The sequence below is a fragment of the Quercus lobata genome, chromosome 5 (assembly GCF_001633185.2).
Source record: "Quercus lobata isolate SW786 chromosome 5, ValleyOak3.0 Primary Assembly, whole genome shotgun sequence".
Classification (NCBI taxonomy): domain Eukaryota; kingdom Viridiplantae; phylum Streptophyta; class Magnoliopsida; order Fagales; family Fagaceae; genus Quercus; species Quercus lobata.
In genome coordinates, this window is record NC_044908.1 from 15,737,036 (window position 1) to 15,757,231 (window position 20,196).

At 35.4% G+C, this 20,196-nt stretch overlaps 1 protein-coding gene across 1 annotated transcript; it reads left to right on the forward strand.

Annotated features, from left to right (window-relative positions):
• The first annotated feature begins 2,647 nt into the window (after window positions 1-2,647).
• On the forward strand, window positions 2,648-4,002 carry LOC115990046. Its single transcript, XM_031113905.1, has 2 exons — window positions 2,648-3,316; window positions 3,403-4,002. Exons 1-2 carry the CDS (start codon window positions 2,648-2,650, stop codon window positions 4,000-4,002), a joined length of 1,269 nt encoding a protein of 422 aa, XP_030969765.1.
• Window positions 4,003-20,196: the final 16,194 nt, after the last annotated feature.

Here is a 20,196-nt window from a genome sequence, read left to right on the forward strand (position 1 = left end):
CCTTCCGTCTAGCAAATACAATCTATGGCAACAACCATGACAGAGTTAACCCATCAAAATCCAAAGTTAACTCTAGAGATCAACCAAAGAAGGCAACATAATTAAAGGTGTGTGGAAGGGCAGGCTTAAAGTCAAGAAGTTAGAGAAGGAGAAAATGTTGAGCGCAAGAACCACTCATGTCACACCCCAAACCCCAAAGGGTCCAAAGCATGAGAAAGACATCTCAAAGTACCTGTAGATTTTTTTTTTTTCTTTCTTTCCTTTTTGACAATCCAATCCACCAAAAGTTATATTAAGTACTAATATCAAGAATTATCATAAAAATTTCATTGAATATACTCTCAAAGTAAGTCAGAGCTCTAAGCAATAATTACAAAGACCATTACCCACAAAAGAATAAAGGTCTGAATAATTAATTACATATCATTAGCTTGTCCCATTAGTGGGAATAAAGTCACAATCACTATAATACACAAAAGAATGAGTCAAGTCTACTCTAAGATGTACAACATCTAATATCTCCATTACAAAAGTTCAGTCTCCATCAGTAGTTAGTCTAACTACCATTAGCCACCAAAAAGCTGTCTCAAAGATTGTTGCCTACTCTGAAAATTTTATATAACAATGGAATGAGACAGAGCCCAGTAAGTAGCATAATTAATGGGGGTAGGGGAAATGCAAGTTTCATCTTCAATAATAATAATATAACAAGAATGATTTAATAATAAAATACAAAGTTTCTCAAAATAAATACCTTGAAACTATATACTATAATTTGTGAGCATCAATAATATAATTTCCAAAGCCATAATATCTAGCATAAGATAAATTATCACAAATCTACCATACTACCACATAGACTAGTCAGGGGATCCACCCATTAACAACTGGCTTGATATTGTCCTCTCTGGTATGCAAACTCTTGGCTCCATGGACAGCAGCCTCACCCATACCCTCAAGGTTTTTCTCTCCCCCCATGGGCAGCAGAGAGAGCGCTTCAAATAGGACCTCTCTTGCATGTGGTCTCTTGGCCCCATGGGCAGCAGCACCCACACACAATCAAGGAACCTCTTCCCCCCATGGACAGCAGGGAAGATCGCGTCATCCAAAGTGAAAGGGCACTGACCTGGATTTGATTCCGTTGTCACAAAGACTACTGAAACCAAATCGGGTGATCACTGGGAAATCACACATGGCATGGTGTTAAAACAACTCACAGGTTACATTACTTTGAAACACATAGTTCATATCCAGGTAGTTTCAGAAAACCTTAAATAATCTAACTTCTACAAAGTTTGTAAGGTTTTCAACTTCATTCTTGTCAAGAGATTTTCTATCAATTTCCCAAATAATACAAGACAAGATTAGCATCTTTAAATTTTTCAGTACACCATAAAATCAATGATTTTCTTATCAAAGATTAAATAAAAGATGCTCATTTTTCCATATCAACAAATTCATGCATTTCCCCAAATGCAATACCAAATATAATGCACTTTCATATATATATATATATATATATATAAAGGTTACGACACAATAGTTTTTAGGAAAATATAGTTTCCATAGGTAGTTTCCAAAAGTGTGTTTAACCCAAAAACATCATTTATGCAACATGTTTATTTTTCCAAAAATCCCATTAAAAAGCTACTTACCTCGCAACCGCAAAATCCCTAATTCTCCAAGCTCCAAGGAGATTAACTAGAACCTATACAATATCAAGTAGACCTATCACAATAAGTATAGAGTTTGAAATTGCATCTAGCCACAATTTAGGAATTACCAAATAATCAATTAATTAGGCAAGCCTAGCATCTAACCTCATCAATAATAATATATTCCACTTCCATAGTTTCTCAACAAATTGATCCACAAGGCATAAACTCCAATTATAAAGTTAACCCATTTAATATCATCTCCAACATTATGACTAGCTTCCATAAAATTTACATCACATCATTAAGAGACCCATGAAAGCAAAATTAATATATCCTCCAAGACAAGAAATTTAGAACTTCAACTAATTCCAAATAAACCCAATGGCAATGGAAAAATTAAATTTACCAACCATCACATGTTATAACTTAAAACCCCTATGTTTTCCACCATACATAAACCTTAAGTAGTCATCAATAGTACAAAATATATACCCACACATCAAATAATTCCATCAATACTAAACCCATACATAAAAACACATAAATATCACTTCCAATGCTCATAAATCACATGGGTATCATTGCTAAAGCTTAGATAAAAATAACCTCAAGCAAAAGTGCAAAACCCACCAAAAATGTGAGAAATTTTTACCTCAAAAAAAGGATGTGAAGGTATTTATGGGTTCTCAAGAATTTTCCGGTGATCTTGCCGGAAAAATGATGGTGGAAATGGTGATATGGAGGTGCCGGCAAGAGAGTTTGAAGGAGTGAAGAGAAGCTGCCAGACGGGGAAATGAAAAAGAAGAAAAAGAAGGAAATGAGAAGAAAGGAGCCGGTCAAAGAGATAAGGGAGAGTTGAAAAAGGAGTGGTGGGTAGTGTGTTCAACAAGATACCTCCGAACAATGTTGGTTCTTTCGAAGAGTTGAGTAAGTTGTTCGTCAACAACTTTATCAAAGGACAAAGGCATAAACACTCCTCATCCAGCCTAATGACTATAGAGCAAGGAGATAATGAGTGTTTGCGGTCCTTCATCACTCACTTCAACAAGGAAGCCTTGATGGTAGACGAGAAGGATGGCAAGTTGTTGTTAGCAGCCTTCCACAATGATGTTAGTTCAAATTTATTCATCCACAAGCTCTTTAATCAAGAACTACAAACCATGGCTGAACTCATCCATTCAGCCCAAAGCTTCATGAATGCAGAGGATGCGATCCTTGCCAAGAAGAGGAAGAGAGCAAAGAGAATGGAAGCAAACCTCCCATGCCATCCTGAACAAGGTCCTCGTCCAAAAAAGGCCCAAACAGGAAAAAAGAAGGATAGAGACAACAAGAAGGCAGGTTCGTTTTCAGGAAGGAGTCAGCACTACACACCCTTGAACGTTCCACTTGATCAAGTGCTTATGCAAATCAAGGATAATCCATCCTTGAAGTGGCCAATAAAGATGAAAGAAGATCCCAATAAGTGCAATAAGAATAAATATTGCCACTTCCACAGAGATCACAGGCATGACACGGATGAGTGCTATGACTTAAAGAAGCAGAAAGAGAATCTCATCAAGCAGGGTAAGTTGAGAAATTTTCTTGGACGAGATCATAAGGATGAAAAGTTGAAAGGAAAGATAGAAGAGCTATCACAGCCCCCACTTGGAGAAATAAGAGTTATTGTAGAAGGAACTTCAGCAAGACAATCTTCTAAGTTAAGAAAGACCTACTTTAAGGTGGTGCAGAACGTCCAACTCTCTAGAAGACCACCAAGGACAAAGGGGCAGACGAGCAGGCCAATACTTTCACAGATGAAGATGCTGGAAAGGTTCACCATCCACATGATGATGCGATCGTCATAACTTTGCTCATTGCAAAGTACACGACTAGAAGGGTGTTAATAGATAATGGAAGTTTAGCAGATATCCTATATTCTCTTGCCTTCCAGCAGATGAGACTTGGACTAGACCAACTTCGTCCAGTGAATTTGCCCTTAGTAAGATTTGGAGGAATGAAAGTACAACCAGTGGATACTATTACTCTACATGTAATGGTAGAAGCATATCCACAGCAGGTAGCCAAAGAAGTAAATTTTCTCGTCATAAATTGTTCGTCTTCCTATAATGCCATCATTGGAAGACCAACTTTAAACAATTGGAAGACAGTAACATCTACCTACCATTTATATGTCAAGTTCCCAATGGAGTATGGAATAGGGCAAGTACAAGGAGATCAGTTAGCCGCTAGAGAATGTTATGTTGCCATGTTGGCTATGGATGAGCATGTGCAGACGATAAATATAGAGGAAAGAATGGTTGTTGCAGAGCCCACTGAAGTACTGAAAGACATCCCTCTGGAGTAGGGTAATCTCGAGAAGTTTACCAGAATTGGAACAAGTATGGAGGAGAAGACAAAGCAAGACCTCATCCAGTTCTTAAGAAAGAGCATTGATGTTTTCGCTTGGTGTCATGAAGACATGCCAAGAATCGACCCAAGGGTCATTACTCATCGTTTTAATGTGTATCCATCTTTCAAGCCTGTTTATCAGAAGAAGGGAGTCTTTGCTCCTGAGCAAGATAATGCTATCAAGGAAGAAGTCTAGAAGTTAACCATAGTAGAATTTATTCAGGAAGTCTATTACCCGGATTAGTTAGCTAATGTGGTGATGGTCAAGAAGGCTAATGGCAAGTGGAGGATGTGTGTAGACTTCACTGATTTGAACAAGACTTGCTTCAAGGATAGTTATCCATTGTCATGTATTAACCAGTTGATAGACTCAACAGTAGGTCATCAATTGTTAAGTTTCACTGGCACCTTTTCAGATTATAACCAGATAAAGATGGACGAAGTAGATCAAGAGAAGACATCCTTCATTACCATTCTGGGTTTCTTTTGTTATAAAGTGATGCCCTTTGGTTTGAAGAATACAGGGGCAACTTATCAGAGGTTGGTCAATCATATGTTTCGTCAACAAATAGGAAGGAATGTAGAAGTTTATGTGGATGACATGCTGGTGAAGAGCTTGGATGGGAAGAAACATCTGGACGACCTACAGGAGACCTTTGACACAATTAGGCGACATAACATAAAGCTGAATCCAAGTAAGTGTGCCTTCAAGGTTTCATTAGGGAAGTTCCTAGGGTTCTTGGTTTCATAGAGGGGAATTGAAGTGAATCCTGATAAGATCCAAGCAATATTGAACATGGAACCACCAAGAAATGTTAAAGAAGTCCAATCTCTCACTAGACGAGTTGTAGCTCTAAACAGGTTTGTTTCAAAAGCTACAGATAAATGTTTGCCTTTTTTCAAAGTTCTCAGGAAGGTGTTTGAATGGACGGACAAATGCCAAAAGGCCTTCCAAGATCTTAAGGTCTATCTTACCACGGCTCCCCTGTTAAGTCCATCTATACCAGGTGAGGAGTTGTACTTATACTTAGTAGTATCCCCACATGCAATAATTTCAACATTAATCAGTGAAGAAGGGAAAGTGCAGAAGCCTGTGTATTATACAAGCCGAGCACTAAGGGGAGTAAAAGGACGATATCCTATGATGGAAAAGTTGGCCTTTGCACTAATAACGGCTTCCAAAAAGCTAAGGCATTACTTCCAGGCTCATGTCATCAATGTCATGACAGATCATCCACTCAAGAAGACAATGAACAAGTTGGAAGTCGCAGGACTACTGATCCAATGGGTCATTGAGCTTAGTGAGTTTGACATCAGGTATCAACCTAGGAATGTAATAAAGGCTCAGGCTCTAGCAGATTTCATTACTTCCAGGCTCATGTCATCAATGTCATGATGGATCATCCACTCAAGAAGGCAATGAACAAGTTGGAAGTCGCAGGACTACTGATCCAATGGGCCATTGAGCTTAGTGAGTTCGACATTAGGTATCAACCTAGGAATGTAATAAGGGCTCGGGCTCTAGCAAATTTCGTTGCAGAATTCACCCCAAGCCATAATGATTTAGACGAGGGAAATGAAGCTAAGACATAGGTCATCCATGTGGATGGGTCGTCCACACTATATGCAAAAGGAATAGGAGTTGTATTGAAGTCCTCAAAAGGGGACAAATTGAAGTATGCAGCTCGTCTACAGTACCAAACAACCAATAATAAAGTTGAGTATAAAGCTTTTTTTAAAGGGTTGGAATTGGCTAAGTCTTTAAGGACAGAGTCAATAGTCATCCAATGAGACTCTTAGCTGATCATAAGTCAAGTGAATGGAACATGTGAAGTAAAAGAAGAACAGATGAAGAAATATTTTAATAGGGTGAGATGCCTTGTTAAGAAATTTAAAGAAGCCAGTTTTATTCAAGTCCCAAGGGAAGAAAATATGAAAGCAGATGCCTTAGCAAAAGCAGCGTTAGCAGAAAGATCAGTGGACGAGTTTGATGAAGTCTAATACATGCCTAGCATAGATCTTCCAAAGGTACAGCAGATAGAAGGTGAAGAAAATTGGATGACCCCAATAATAGCTTACCTAAAGAATGGAAGGCTTCTAGAAGAAAGAGACGAGGCCAGAAAGCTAAGGATTAGATCAACTAAGTATGTCCTTATAGACGAGGTGCTATACAAAAGAGGATTCTCTCAGCCTTACCTAAGGTGTTTAGCTCCAAACGAAGAAAACTACGTATTGAGGGAAGTTCATGAAGGAACATATGGTAACCATTCAGGAGCTAGAGCACTCATCCACAAGGTCGTCCGTGCAGGTTATTACTGGCTGACCATTCAAGCAGATGCTAAGGCTTATGTGAAGGTGTGTGATAAATGTCAATGCTTCAGCAACGTCCCTAGACAACCATCGGAATACCTTACCCCGATGATGACTCCATGGCCCTTTGCATAATGGGAATTAGATATTTTGGGTCCCTTTCCAATTGGAACCAGGCAGATGAAGTTTTTGATGGTGGGGATCGATTACTTCACTAAGTGGGTAGAAGTTGAACCCTTAGCAAAGATCACACAGCAGAATGTCAAAGACTTTGTTTGAAAGAGCATTGTATGCCGATTTGGGGTAGCTAAAGTCCTAGTATTAAACAATGGACGACAGTTCGATAACACATCTTTTAGAGATTTCTGCGAGCAACTTGGAATCAAGAATCATTATTCCTCACCCTCCCACCCACAAGCAAATGGACAAGTAGAAGTTACAAACCGATCCTTGTTGAAAATCATCAAGACTCAACTTGAGAGGGCAAAAGGAGCATAGCCAAACGAGCTACCAGGTGTTCTATGGGCTTACAGGACGATTATGATGACCCCCACAAGGGAAACTCCTTTCAAACCAGTCTATGGAAGTGAAGCGGTCATACTTGCAGAAGTGCACATGGCTAATCACAAGGAGATGAAATATCAGGACAAGGAGAATGAAGAACAACTTTGTCTTAACCTCGATCTAATAGACGAGGTAAAGACGGATGTGGAGCACAGAATAGCAAGGTATAAAATTCTTATGGCTAGACAATATGATGCAATGATGAAACCTAGGCACTTCAACATTGGGGACCTCGTCCTAAAAATGGTCTCCTTGGCAACTAGAAACCCAGCCCATGGAAAGCTGGGGCCTAATTGGGAAGGACCTTACAAGGTTATCAATTGCAAAAGGTAGGGATCATACTACTTAGAAGTCCTAGATGAACGGAAGCTAGAGCACCCTTGGAATGTTAAGCATCTAAGAAGATACTATCAATGAAGGGTCAGCCTGGACGAGCATCATCATGGACAAATTTGAAGTTATGTGTTGCTTTCCTTATATTTATTTATGTTTAGTACTAGTACTACATGTTTTTAATATTTTAATATCCTAAAAGTGCATTAGTTTCCGACTTTCATGTTGTCTATGGACGAATTTGTGATAGATGAAGTCATTAACTTTGTCTGTTTGCTTATACATAAGTACGTTTGATTCCCTGAAGGCACTAGCTTCTAAGCATGTGCCTTGCTTATGGACGATGTTTATGTTGTGTATATACAGTTTGGATTCCCAAGATATATAATGTTGTGTGAATTCCTAATTCTCATATTATTTTCATTCAAACTAATCCACAAGAAGGCTAAAAGCCCAAGATGAGTAAAATCTCTAGACATTGGGAGGTAACATCTATAAGCTTTCCTTAAAATAAGGATGAAGCAAAGGAAAATAAACCTAAGGTATATTCGTCTAATCAATGGACAAGGTAAAACCTCAAGTATATTCGTCTAACCAATGGACAAGGAAAAACGTGCACGTAAAAATACTTAAAATCCATGGATGAATTTGACCAGCCAAACAATCCAATCTTTGGACAAGTAAATGTTGGAAACGTCTTACCCAAAGACGAAAGATAACACAAGCTATAAGTCAAATTTATGGACAAATAAAGCTGGCAAAAAATATATATATATATATCATTCATAGACGAGTTATACTTGTAGAATTTAAAGAATGATAAGTGTTGAACATGAGAAAATTATTTTAACATGGATGAGCTAAATATCTTCATGAGTGGACGGACCACACTAAAAACCATAGAGATAATATGGACAATGTAAACAAAGAAACTCATTCATGCATAAAACTTATAAAATGTTCAACACCAATTGAAGAATGGAAATGAAAGTAAATATTCATTCAAAAAAACATAAAAATAAAAAAAGGTAGACAAGCATCGTCCAAAAACCCTTAAGTTATTCAAAGCCAATGAAGGCTATTGTAATTTTTTGCATGTCCATAAACTTGGACGAGGAAATTGTACTTGAATAAATTTTAAGGTAAAGCCCAAAACAACGGCCACTTCCAACAAGCTAAAATAAAACAAATTTTCTTAAAAAGAGAAATAAATTTACTGGGCTAAACCACTGAGGGCATTGTCCCCAGATTTTGGATCATCCTTACTAGTTTCAGCAACGTCCTTAGTACGTTTCGTAAAAGTGTCGTCCATAATGTTGACGTCCTCGGAGCTCGTTTGAGGTAAGGAACTCTTTACTGCAGTGGGGATCTCGAAGGAGTCAAAGTCCATTTTAGGGTAGGCTTCCTTGGCATCAGAACGGAAGTCCTTATAGCCAGCGATGTAATGACGATCCAGACGAATCTTGAACTCATTTGACTTCATGAAGGCTGCAATGGCTTCCTTCTAAGCCTTCTCCATAGACGAGGTGAAACCTTGAACCTTCACCTCAAGGTGACTGACACAGGTATCCTTCTCAATGGAGTCTGCCTTGAGTTCTTCCACCTCGTCCTTCAACTTCCTCTCAATCCCCTGTAGACGAGTAAGCTCCTCAGTTAGCTTGATCACCTCCCCCTTTTTCAAAAGAACCTCGTTGTTCAACTTTTTGCTCTTCTCCTTGGCAGCCTTAGCCTGATCACATAGCTCATTGGCTTGGGTGGACACAATGTAAAACTTTGACATGGCCTATAGATGGACGAAGAAGAGTTGGAAATTTTCCTTAAATTTTTTAGAAAATAAAATAAGGATAATGAAAACTACATACCTTGAAAAGGTCATGGATGGCAGAATGCTCAAAGTCCTTCACTAACATGTTATAGCATGCGTTCACCTCATTGTTAGTGATAAGTCCTTTGAACGTCCTCTGGGCATAACCCTTGTCCTGTACCAAGTTGGGATGACGCTTGGTTTGCTCTAAAGGATGAGCCCTGTAAGGAGCTTTAGCTGCAGAAGGAGGAAGGTTCTCAGGCTGGATGAATGGAATGGTCTGGACGAGAACCAAGTTCACTGCTGGGTTGTCCAGGTCTATCGTCGTGGGAGGGAATTTTGGAACCTTGGGAAGAGGAGTCTTGCCAGACTTTTGCTTCTTGGAATCTCGACGACTTGGAAGGTCACCAAGGTCCACAGAACTAGATATGCCCTTCCTCTTCCCAGCCTAGACAACAAGCTTCTGGACGACCAAGGGAGTTGCATCGTCTTGGACCTAGACGTCCTTTTCACCCTCAGTGCCACTAGTAATAGCTTTCTCCTTGTTTTCCTTCATAGTGGCTTGCCCTATGATAAAGAAGACAAAGTTAGTTATATATATAAATTTAAAAAAAAAAAAATTTGGACGATGCTTACTTCGACAAATGGTCTCTTCGTAGGCAAGGTTTTCAGCAGTAGGCTCAAGACCAAGTCCCCAAACAACTAGACGACTGAGGGTTACCAAACTATGGAAGGACCTCTCAGGGTAAGCACGAGCCCTATTGATACGTTCCAAGTGAACATCATCCAAGTGTGGACGAGTAATAGCTGCATCAATATAAAAGAGGGTTAGACGAGAAAGAGTGAAATAAAATAAACAAAAGAAAGGAAGAAAGACATACCCTCAGGATGAAGACGACCTAAGGCACTGGTAAAAAAAGGAAAGGGGGTTTATTTACACCAATTGGATCCCCAGCCCAATTTCCAAAAAAAAAAAAAATTCTTTGTTCTAAAGCCTGTCAGAAGAACTATGGCCCCTAATCAAACTAAATTGGGGGTCCCTTGTCGAGAACTGGTAAACACCAGCAGACTGTTTAATCTTTGAGAGCTTATAGCAGTAAAGGAACTCGTCCCCTCAAGTGCCTTACGCCATAACACTTGCATGGCTACTATTGTCCTCCATCCATTAGGATTGAGCTGGTTTGGTCCAATACCCAACCTATGGAAAAGACTTCTACAAAAAGAATTTAAAAGAAAACTAAGACCTGTTAAGAGGAAAAAGGTATATACACCAAACCCTGAAAAAGGAGAACAACACCATTCCCCTTTTTCGGGTAGACGAGGTTTAAATTCACTAGAAGTTTGATATCTACCTACAAAAGTTTTGAACTTACTCGCGTCCAGAGTAGATGCCACCTCAGGGGCACAACTATGGATAACATTTTCTTCCTCCTCTTCGTCTTGAGGAGGACTAGGTGAACTTTTGGACGAGCTAGCCTCAACCCCAAAAGCCATCCTACATTGCATCTCCTGGAATTCCTTTAAGGGAAAACCAAGGAACCTAGATGAATAATGCTCGTCTAGGAAACTATTATCACTACTACTTGTACTACCCTCACTAATGCTCTCATAACTACTACCACCACTTCCAGGGGACACGTCCTGATACTCGTCTATCTCTCTCTCAATACTATCACTAGACGCAGACATGACTAAAAGAATGAATAAGACGAAAACCTAAGGATGAAGGGAAGGAAGTACTTGACGAGACTAGACATGAGGACTAGACGAGGCTCTTGGACGAGATGGCAGAAAGGAAATTATCAGAAAAGTGAGGGGTAAGAGAGAGAATGCACATATTTATAGGGCCTAGAGGTCGATGAAGCGACGTGGACCAACCAGAAACTGACACGTGGCATTTTCCTCGAAAAGATGAATCGACGCAGTAAGTCAACCAATGAGATTATGACACATGGCACAATCTGGAACAATAAAATTCAACCAGAGTAAGGACGACATGGGCACAACAATTGACCATTAAAATGTTGACACATGTCAAAAGCAAATAGTTATACTACAGTGTTCTAGAAGACCCTTGAACAATGGGGGCAACTGATGGTGAACTAAAAATCGGACCATCTCCAGTTCGTCCATAGAGTCGTCCAGGACCAAAAAGGTTAACACAACATAAGAAGGTCGTCCACCATCAGGAGGTCGTCCGTGGGTATGAAGGTCATCCATTAAGGAAGCACCTGGACGACCTCTCAACACTTAGAAAATTTTCAGAATGGATTTATATACAAAAGCTTATAATGCGGGCCACGTTCAACTATTTTGAAGTATGAGCAAAATCTTTGTTCATCGCTATAACTTCCCACTAAGTACTTAACTTCTAATGGCGGTTATAGAAGATAAGATTGAACCTTCTAATTTTTATAGCATTTGTGGAAGTTAAGTCTAAGCCTTCTAACTTCTGTACATGTTGAGGAAGTTACTAAACAAGTAATCACTCCAAGGCTCACTATATAAGGACTCATCTACATCAAATTAAATTAAGTTTCCACTGCCCCTAAAGTTGGAATTCTTGAGTTCTAGAGAGAAAACTAACTTAAGTATCAGAGAATTCTTGACCAGTTCACCCCGGTTACCTTTGATCTTGTATTTCTTTCTTTTCAAGCCTTCCAAGCAACCACTAGCCCATTAAAGCCCAAAGCATTTAGTCTACTAATTTTCTTTGCATCATCATAATCATTTCTGAAAAAAGAAAAAAAAAATCTTTATAATCATTAAGATTTTTTTTTTTTTTTTTGAGAAGTAGATAATATGTTAATTGGTAGTTGGTACAGAATAAAAGTAATATTAGTAATAAGGTTATGTAAAAATGATATATAGAAATCACAAATTAACACCCTAACAAGTTATAAATTATTAACATACTTCTCTATTTTATTAGTAATAAAACTATGTAAAAATGGTATATACGAATCACAAACTTGACACCCTAATAAGCTATGAATTATTAATATATATACTTCTCTATTTTATTAGTAATGAGATTATGTAAAAATAGTATATACGAATCACAACTTGACACCTAATACGTTATGAATTATTAACATACTTCCCTATATTATTTACATTATTACTTTTTTTATAGGAAAATAGTAACATCATTTATTTATATTATTGTAATTTTTATAGGAAAATAGTGAGGGAGGTAGGAAGTGAAGTTTATATTAACATCATTTAAACAAAAAACGTTTCCCAGAAAAACAAAATTACTTTTCCGATTAAACTGCAAGAAAAAAGTTCTATTATTTGTTTTAAATTATATCTTAATTCACACCTAATGTTCTTCTACCATATAACTTGGTTTTTTTTTTCACTAACTATTTTCTGTTTGATTATTTTATTTAACATTTTGTTTTTGAGAGATTATTTAACATAACTTTGGTAATACTAACGACGTTTGATGGTTATTGGGGTAGTAAAGTTCTCCACAACCTCCTCTCAGCTTATTGTACCTTTTTTTTTTATATAGGAAAATAGTGAGGGAGGTGGGAATTGAAGTTTTCCCAGAAAAAACTTTTCACAAAAAAATAAAAATAAAAATAAAAAATTTATTGTTCCGATTAAAATGCAAGAAGAAAGTTATATTATTTGTTTTAAACTATATCTTAATTCATACCTAATCTTCTTCTACCAAATTTTTAATTGCTTTGCAACTTCTTTTTATTAAGTAGTTTTGGCAATTAACTCAATCAAAGCACATTGCTTCAAGAGCAAAAGAAAGACATATATATATATATATATATATATTATGAGAAAATTTCTACCTATAATGTTCACTTTTAATAATAGTTATTTATCGTCGAATCAAGACATCAATCGATTTTTTGTATAGTCAGGGATTGAACTCCAGATCTCTTATTCAACTAACAAAAACTTTACCGGTTGAGCTAATTAAAACCCATGACACATAAATAATTTAATTAACCACATTTACAAAAACACTAGAAAAAAAAAAAAAAAAAAAAAAAAAAAAAAAAAAAAAAAAAAAAAAAAAAAAAGAATTATGGCTTTCAATTTTATAGTAACCATTCCTCAACTGATTACATTTTATTTATATTTTTTTTTTTTTTTATAACATAATGAACCTTTCTAGAAAAGAACTATTAGGACGGGTGTAAAACCTACATCAGCTGACCTCACCTGCCAAAACCCACTTATCAAAGCAAGCCTTTTGAAAGTGGCTGTCCAACCTAGTTTGTTCTCATTGGCAGAGAAAAGCTTGTTATGTCACCATCTTAAAGACAAGATGAAAGAAGATGTTACATTTATTTTACCAATTTATTGTTAGTTTGTAAATTTTTATAATAAAGTTAGATAATAATTTATCATATTTCTTCACTCCATTCCAATGCTACTATTAAGATCAGATTAAAAATCCTAAAAGCAATGCCTATTTTCTTGGTGAGGCACCTCGCTAATCAACAACGTGATGACAAAGACATGAGTAAGATCATAGTATACATAGGAATTTTCTGAGAAAAAAAAAGAAAAAAAGAAAGAGGTTATTATTAACGTGCGTGCACGGTTGGATTTTTATAAGTTTCTTTGGCAAAGCAAAAAGCCACCTTGCTTACCAAGCCATTGATTGATGAGTTTATTAAGTCTAACCAACTATCAAATAGATACTAAAATATTAGACAAATCAAGATAGCATATTATTGGAACTGTTCCCCCCTAAACCATGACATTTGACACGTTTCGTGAGGTTCTTCATTTTATAAAACTATATATAAATAAGTTCAACCTACACACACAGCTCTCTATTTTATTTTATTTTTTTCTTTTAGACAAAGAGGATTTGAATTTATGGAGTATTGCTTCATAATTATTACTTACTAGTGTGTAGCCGTGTGCATATACACAGCTACAACTAAAGATTTTAGAAAATGTTCAAATTATACATAGTATTAATTTACACTTTTTTAAAACTATACATTTCGAAAATATGCAATAGTTTCTTATTATATATATATATATATATTGGTTTTAAACTTTTTTGATTTTTGCACCCAATAATTTACATGCCACCAAAATATAAAAAAATAATAAAAATAAAAATAAAAATTTAGATGAACACGTGACACAAAATTAAGAATACAATTAAAATCTAATTAGACTCTCTCTCTCTCTCTCTCTCTCTCTCTCTCTCTCTCTCTCTCTCTCTCTATATATATATATATATATATATATTATCATTATTTCAAGACACCGGTAAATTTCTTTTTTATGTAGACAAGACTCAGTTCTATATTTTTTATATTCAGTTATATAAAGATTTTAGTAATTGAGTTTATTAAAATCCATAATTTAAAACATTTTCTAATCAAGATTATTGAAACCAGGGGCAGCTTGGTGTATTTGAGGGTTTTAGAAGAAAACTAAATTGAAACATTTTATATATTTAAATGTATTTTTTAAATAAAAAAATTAATATTACTTAAACTCTATTATCTTATTTTAGATGTAAAATTACTAATTAACCACATAGATTTTTTTTTTTTTTTTTTTTTTTGGAGAAAGTCTATAAACACAAAATAATTTGACAAAACTTTTCACACCTATTAATGTGGCAGATTGATAGTAGTAAGTAAAAATGTGATATTAGTAGTTGATCTATATGAGAACTAGTAAAAATTTGCCAACTCAATTGTTGTGAAAATTTTTGTATATTGCTTTTTTTTTATAGAAGTTCTTTATTCACAACATTTTTACAACAAATTTTTGGTATTAAGTTGTTACTAATTCTAATTTGAACCCACCATTGAAATTACTTTGTTGCCTACCAATAACAGCTAGTAACAACCTGACACTTAGAATTTGTTGTGAAAAATATTATAAACATAGCATTTTTCTTTCTTTTTTCCTAGTTTTTCATTTGATAAAAAGATATTATTTTATTCATTGGTTAATATTTGAGTTTAAATAATACTATTACAATGAAAAAAATAACCATATTGGTTAAAATTTAGGGGCCTTAAGCAACTGGCTCATTCGCTATACCACATAGCACACCTTGATTGAAATTAATCCCAAGTAGAACTCCTAAACCTTGACAGAGTTGTTAAGGTAGGGTTTGTTATACCAAACACAATAAAAAGAAAAAATCTGGTAAGATTGGTGTATATATCCCACATTTTAGTCATGATCAATAAAAGAATGCCAAATTGTCAAAGCATAAACCAAGTACGATAGGTGGCTCTTTTTTAACTTCAATAGGCACGAATTATTTATATGCTATGGGGGCCAACTATCTAGAAAGTACTATTAAAACTAAATGAATTGGGCCTATGGCCCAATCCAAAGATATTACCCAATCCGAGGATGATCAAATAAAGTTATAATAGGAATGATATAAGAAGAAGAAATAAAGATTGTATGTGATAGTTCAAAATACGTCCGAGGAGAAAAGTCATCTCGGAAACGGAGATCCGAGGTCAGTAAGAATATCTTATCATCCTGGACCCTCTTCAAGGTTGCATCAAAACTAAGAGTCGGACGTTGGATAAGAGATAAGCAAAGGGGAGGCAACAAATATCTTCAAAAGCTGCTACCTCCACATTAAATGCCTCCCAACTAACTCTCTGGCTGCATTAATGTGGAGGTGATACCTAAACAGTGGTCAAGCAGTCTTTCAGCTACTAGTTGATGATTCTGGGAGGTGTTGGATGGGACAAGAAGGAGTTCCTAGAATCTAACCTACACGTGTATGGTAGGGATGATATCAAGATTGTAGTATATAGCATGGGAAGGTGGACTAAAGGAGGAGGATCGGAAAAAATCAAGAAATCTTTGTAATAATACTGTGAACTCTTGTAACTTTGTTCATCAACAAGACATTATAATATAAGCTCCTCAGGCCATGCCGAGGACAGATTTTCTTATCTTATTTATGTTTAATAATCTTAAATCTGCAACTTTTATTGTCTTTCTTCTGGAGTAGATCTAATTCTTTCACCCACGCTCTACAAATTCATTGTTTGGGCTTGTTGGGCTAAAACCCAATCCTATACTGGGTCCAATCCAAATTCAATCCCTACATATGCAATTCTGGCTGAGAAAACTAACAGTGAAGCTCTCTGTCTCTCAAAGATGCTCTTAGGGTTTCTTTAACACCGACTTTTGAGGGATTTTTTATTTGTCTAATTGTTGGGCCCAAAAATAAGGTGAGATGAAACTATAAAATTAGAAATCTGGCCCAAATTTTAATGGGCTACTAGGCTTTCATTCTTCTAAAACCTCAGCCTAGAGAATTTGATTTTTTTTTTAATTGATTTTTTTGGAGTAAAGGCACCAATTGATTTTTTTTTTTTAGTAAACTTTGTATTTTGACCTTAGTTCTTCCTTTAATCATATGATATTTTACCAATTAATTTTTTTTCTTCTAAAAAAATCTCTCGTATAATGTTTTCTTTCATCTTGTCTGAAATGGTGATATGATGAGATTTTTTTTTTTTTTTTTTTTGGTTCATGAGAACAAACTAGATTGGAGTCACAGAGTACAAATTTTAATTGCTTTGCAACTTCTTTTTATTAAGTAGTTTTGGCAATTAACTCAATCAAAGCACATTGCTACAAATACTAAAGAGTTAATAAATTTTTTTTTTTTAGAAAGTTTTAACTTATGAGGTTCGCTCCTAATAATAATTTATCATCGAATCAAGACACTAATCGGTTTTCAGTGTAGTGGAGATTGAACTCCAGATCACTTATTCAACCATCAAAAACTTTATCAATTAAGTTAACTAGAATCCACGACACACAAATAATTTAATGAACCACATTTACAAAAACACTAGGGAAAAAAAAGGAATTATGGCTTTCAATTTTAGAGTCTCCCTTCATCAAAGGATAGCATTTTATTTATTTATTTTATAACATAAAGAACCTTTCTAGAAAAACTATTAAGACTTGTATAAAACCTACGTTAGTTGACCTCACCCGCCAAAACCCACTCATCAAAGCAAGCTTTTTGAAAATGGGTCTCCAACCTAGTTTGTTCTCATTACCAAGAAAAGCTTGTTATGTCACAATTTTAAGTGTCAGTTTCAAAGAGTTTATTTAGTTGAAATTGAAAATTTCTTACTAAAAGTGTAAAAAAAAAAAAAAAATGTTAAAAAATAAGCTGAATAATACAGTGAGACCATAGACGGACGCAAAATTTCAAGATGAGGGGGCTGGAGATAAGCAAAAGAAAAAATTTCAAATACGCATCCATATAGTATTAATAAACTATCAACCAAGACAAATATCCAAAAATCATTGTTTCTTAATATATTAAGATATGATCATCTACCAACAGAAACAAAAGATACGAAACACTGTTGTTTCTTAATATAATCATCTATGAAAATGAACTCGACGCTCTTTCAAATCTTCAAAATCATCTATTGATTGAATCCAAACTAAATGTCGAAATTATATCCTTTTCAATGTATAACATCAAAGAGTCCGTCAAAAAATATTTTTCCATTTTGTTTCAAAGATTAGTTTTGATAACTTTCATAGCTAAAAACTATGATGCACTGACACAGACACAGACACGGACACGACGATACGACAATTTTTGAAAAACAAGTATATGACACGATGTGGACACGGCAATTAAATAATTAATTAAATTTTATATTTAGGCATATTTTTTTTATTTTTTTAGACATAAAATACGTTTTTGTCAAGAAACAAAAAATATATATATAAGTTATAAGGTATAACTTATATGGCAGTAACAACATTATATTATATCCCACTCTCACATAATGACAGTGAGAGTGGGATTAAAATTTTTTTTTTTTTTTTAAAAAACACTATAATAAGTTAGTATTTAAGTAACCCATTCACCCAAATCAAATGGCCAAATATCTGGAAAAAAAAACAAAAAAACAAAAAAAAAACAAAAAAAAAAACAAAAAAAAAAAAAAACAAAAAAAAAAAACAAAAACAAAAACAAAACAAAAAAACAAAACAAAAAAATAAAAAACAAAAAAAAACGAAGAGAAGCTTAAAGAGGTCGAACCTGACCTGTTGTCCACTCCGAGAGAGAGAGATCAGAAGGGACAAGGCACGGCGTCGACGTTTATGGAGCTTGCCGATCAGCCCAATCTAGCTCCAACGAGGGACAGAGGGCAATGGCAGCGAGCAGAGGTCAGAGGGAGGGTGGGTGGGTTGAGAAGTGAGAACTTGATATGTGGGTTTCGGTCTAATGACTTCTCAGACTTGTTGTTTTAGGGTATATCACAAAATCAACGATATTGGGAAGTCCATCGGTCAAAATCTGTGATTTTTTTCCGGTTTGGGCATGCGACAAGACAACTCTCTTAGTCTCGGCGTGGGCGTGGACAGCTCGCTACGTTGGGCTAAGTAGCGACGTCACGGCGTGGGCGTGGACAGCTCGCCTCTCACCTTCTCTGTCTCGCCTCTCCCTTTCTTTTCTTTTCTTTTTTCTTTTTTTTCCGTCATTTTTGGCTTTTCTGTTTGGTTTTGGAGTCTTCGACTGACTGCTGGGTTTTTTTTTTTTTTTTTACAATTTTTTTTTAAGGTTTTCATGGCCTCTTGCCTCCTGGGCTGGTCGGCTGGGTTGAGGTGAGGGGAGCGTGAGCTAATGGGTTGAGGTGAGGGGAGCCTAAGCTAATGGGTTGAGGTGATGGGGACTTGAGCTAAAAATCAAGGGGCCCAAGCCTTTTTTTGAAATTTTTACATACAAAAAAAAAAAAAAAAAAATTTGGGCCCAAGGGGGTCGGGTCCCCTTAGGCCCCCACCTGGGTCCGTCCTTGAGTGAAACTCATAAATAATACCAAAAAGTGAATAATATTAAAAAGTACAATGAAACCTATAAATAGTAACAAAAATAAGTTGAAAGTGGAGATAAACTGAAAAATTCAACTCATCCCAAACACTAAGACAAAATGAAAGAAGATGTTACATTTATTTTACCATTTTATTGTTAGTTTGTAAATTTTTATATTAAAGTTAGATAATAATTTACCATTTTTCTTCATTCCAATGCTACTATTATGATCAGATTAAAAGCAATGCCTATTTTCTTGGTGAGGCACCTCGTTAATCAACAACGTGATGATTAAGACAGAGTCAGATCATAGTAGTATGCATAGGAATTTTCTGAGAAAAAGAAGAGAGGTTATTATTAACGTGCGTGCACGGTTGGATTTTTAGAAGTTTCTTTGGCAAAGCAAAAAACCCCTTGCTTACCAAGCCATTGATTAATGAGTTTATTAAGTCTAACTAACTATCAAATAAATACTAAAATATTAAACAAATCAAGATAGCATATTATTGGAACTGATTACCCCCCCCCCCCCCCCCCCAAAAAAAACTATAAATTTTTAAAATATATAATGGTTTCTTTATATATATATATATATATATATTTTATAATTTAGAATTTAATTAATTTTAGACTTTTCAATTTTTGCACTCAATAATTCACTTGTTACAAAAATAAAAATAAAAACTTAGATGGACACGCGGTGAAAAATTGGATTCCAATTGAAATCCAATTTAGAATTTAATTGGATCTAGATTCTTCAATTTTTATACTTAATAATTCATTTTACACAAAATTAAAAAAAAAAATAAATAAATAAGACACGTGGCACAAAATTAAGAATTCAATTAAAATTTAATTGGATTTTCTCTCAAATTTTTCTATTAATATATGTAAGGACCTGATTTAGGCTCCTAGCCCAACGGGTATATGGACTTAAGCCCAAAACAATAGATTTGTAGAAAATGGGTTAGAAAATTGGGCTTTAATGAATCAGATAACAGAACAATAGATTTTGATGACAAAGAGAGGAAAATAACAGAAGTTTACTAAGGAAAAAGGTCCTCGGATTAGTCCGAGGAGACTGATTCTTAAATATTGCTCTTAAGGCTTTGTTACAGGTCTAGTCCCCCTGTTGTTATGGTGTTTCTTTCTTTTATTCTTCCCTTCAAAACTTATCAGAGGAGAATCGTAGGTTGTCAGGTAACCTCCGCCCCTTGTATAGGTCGGGGTACATGATCTCAACAGCACTGCCTTGGTCTACTCACACTCTCTTCACATCATACCCCCATATCCTGAGTGTGACC

Coding starts and splice junctions, on each gene's coding strand:
- LOC115990046 (XM_031113905.1), top strand. CDS start 2,648: ATGACTATAGAGCAAGGAGATAATGAGTGTTTGCGGTCCTTCATCACT. Junction 3,317..3,402: donor CCCCACTTGGAGAAATAAGA/GTTATTGTAGAA, acceptor CCAACTCTCTAG/AAGACCACCAAGGACAAAGG.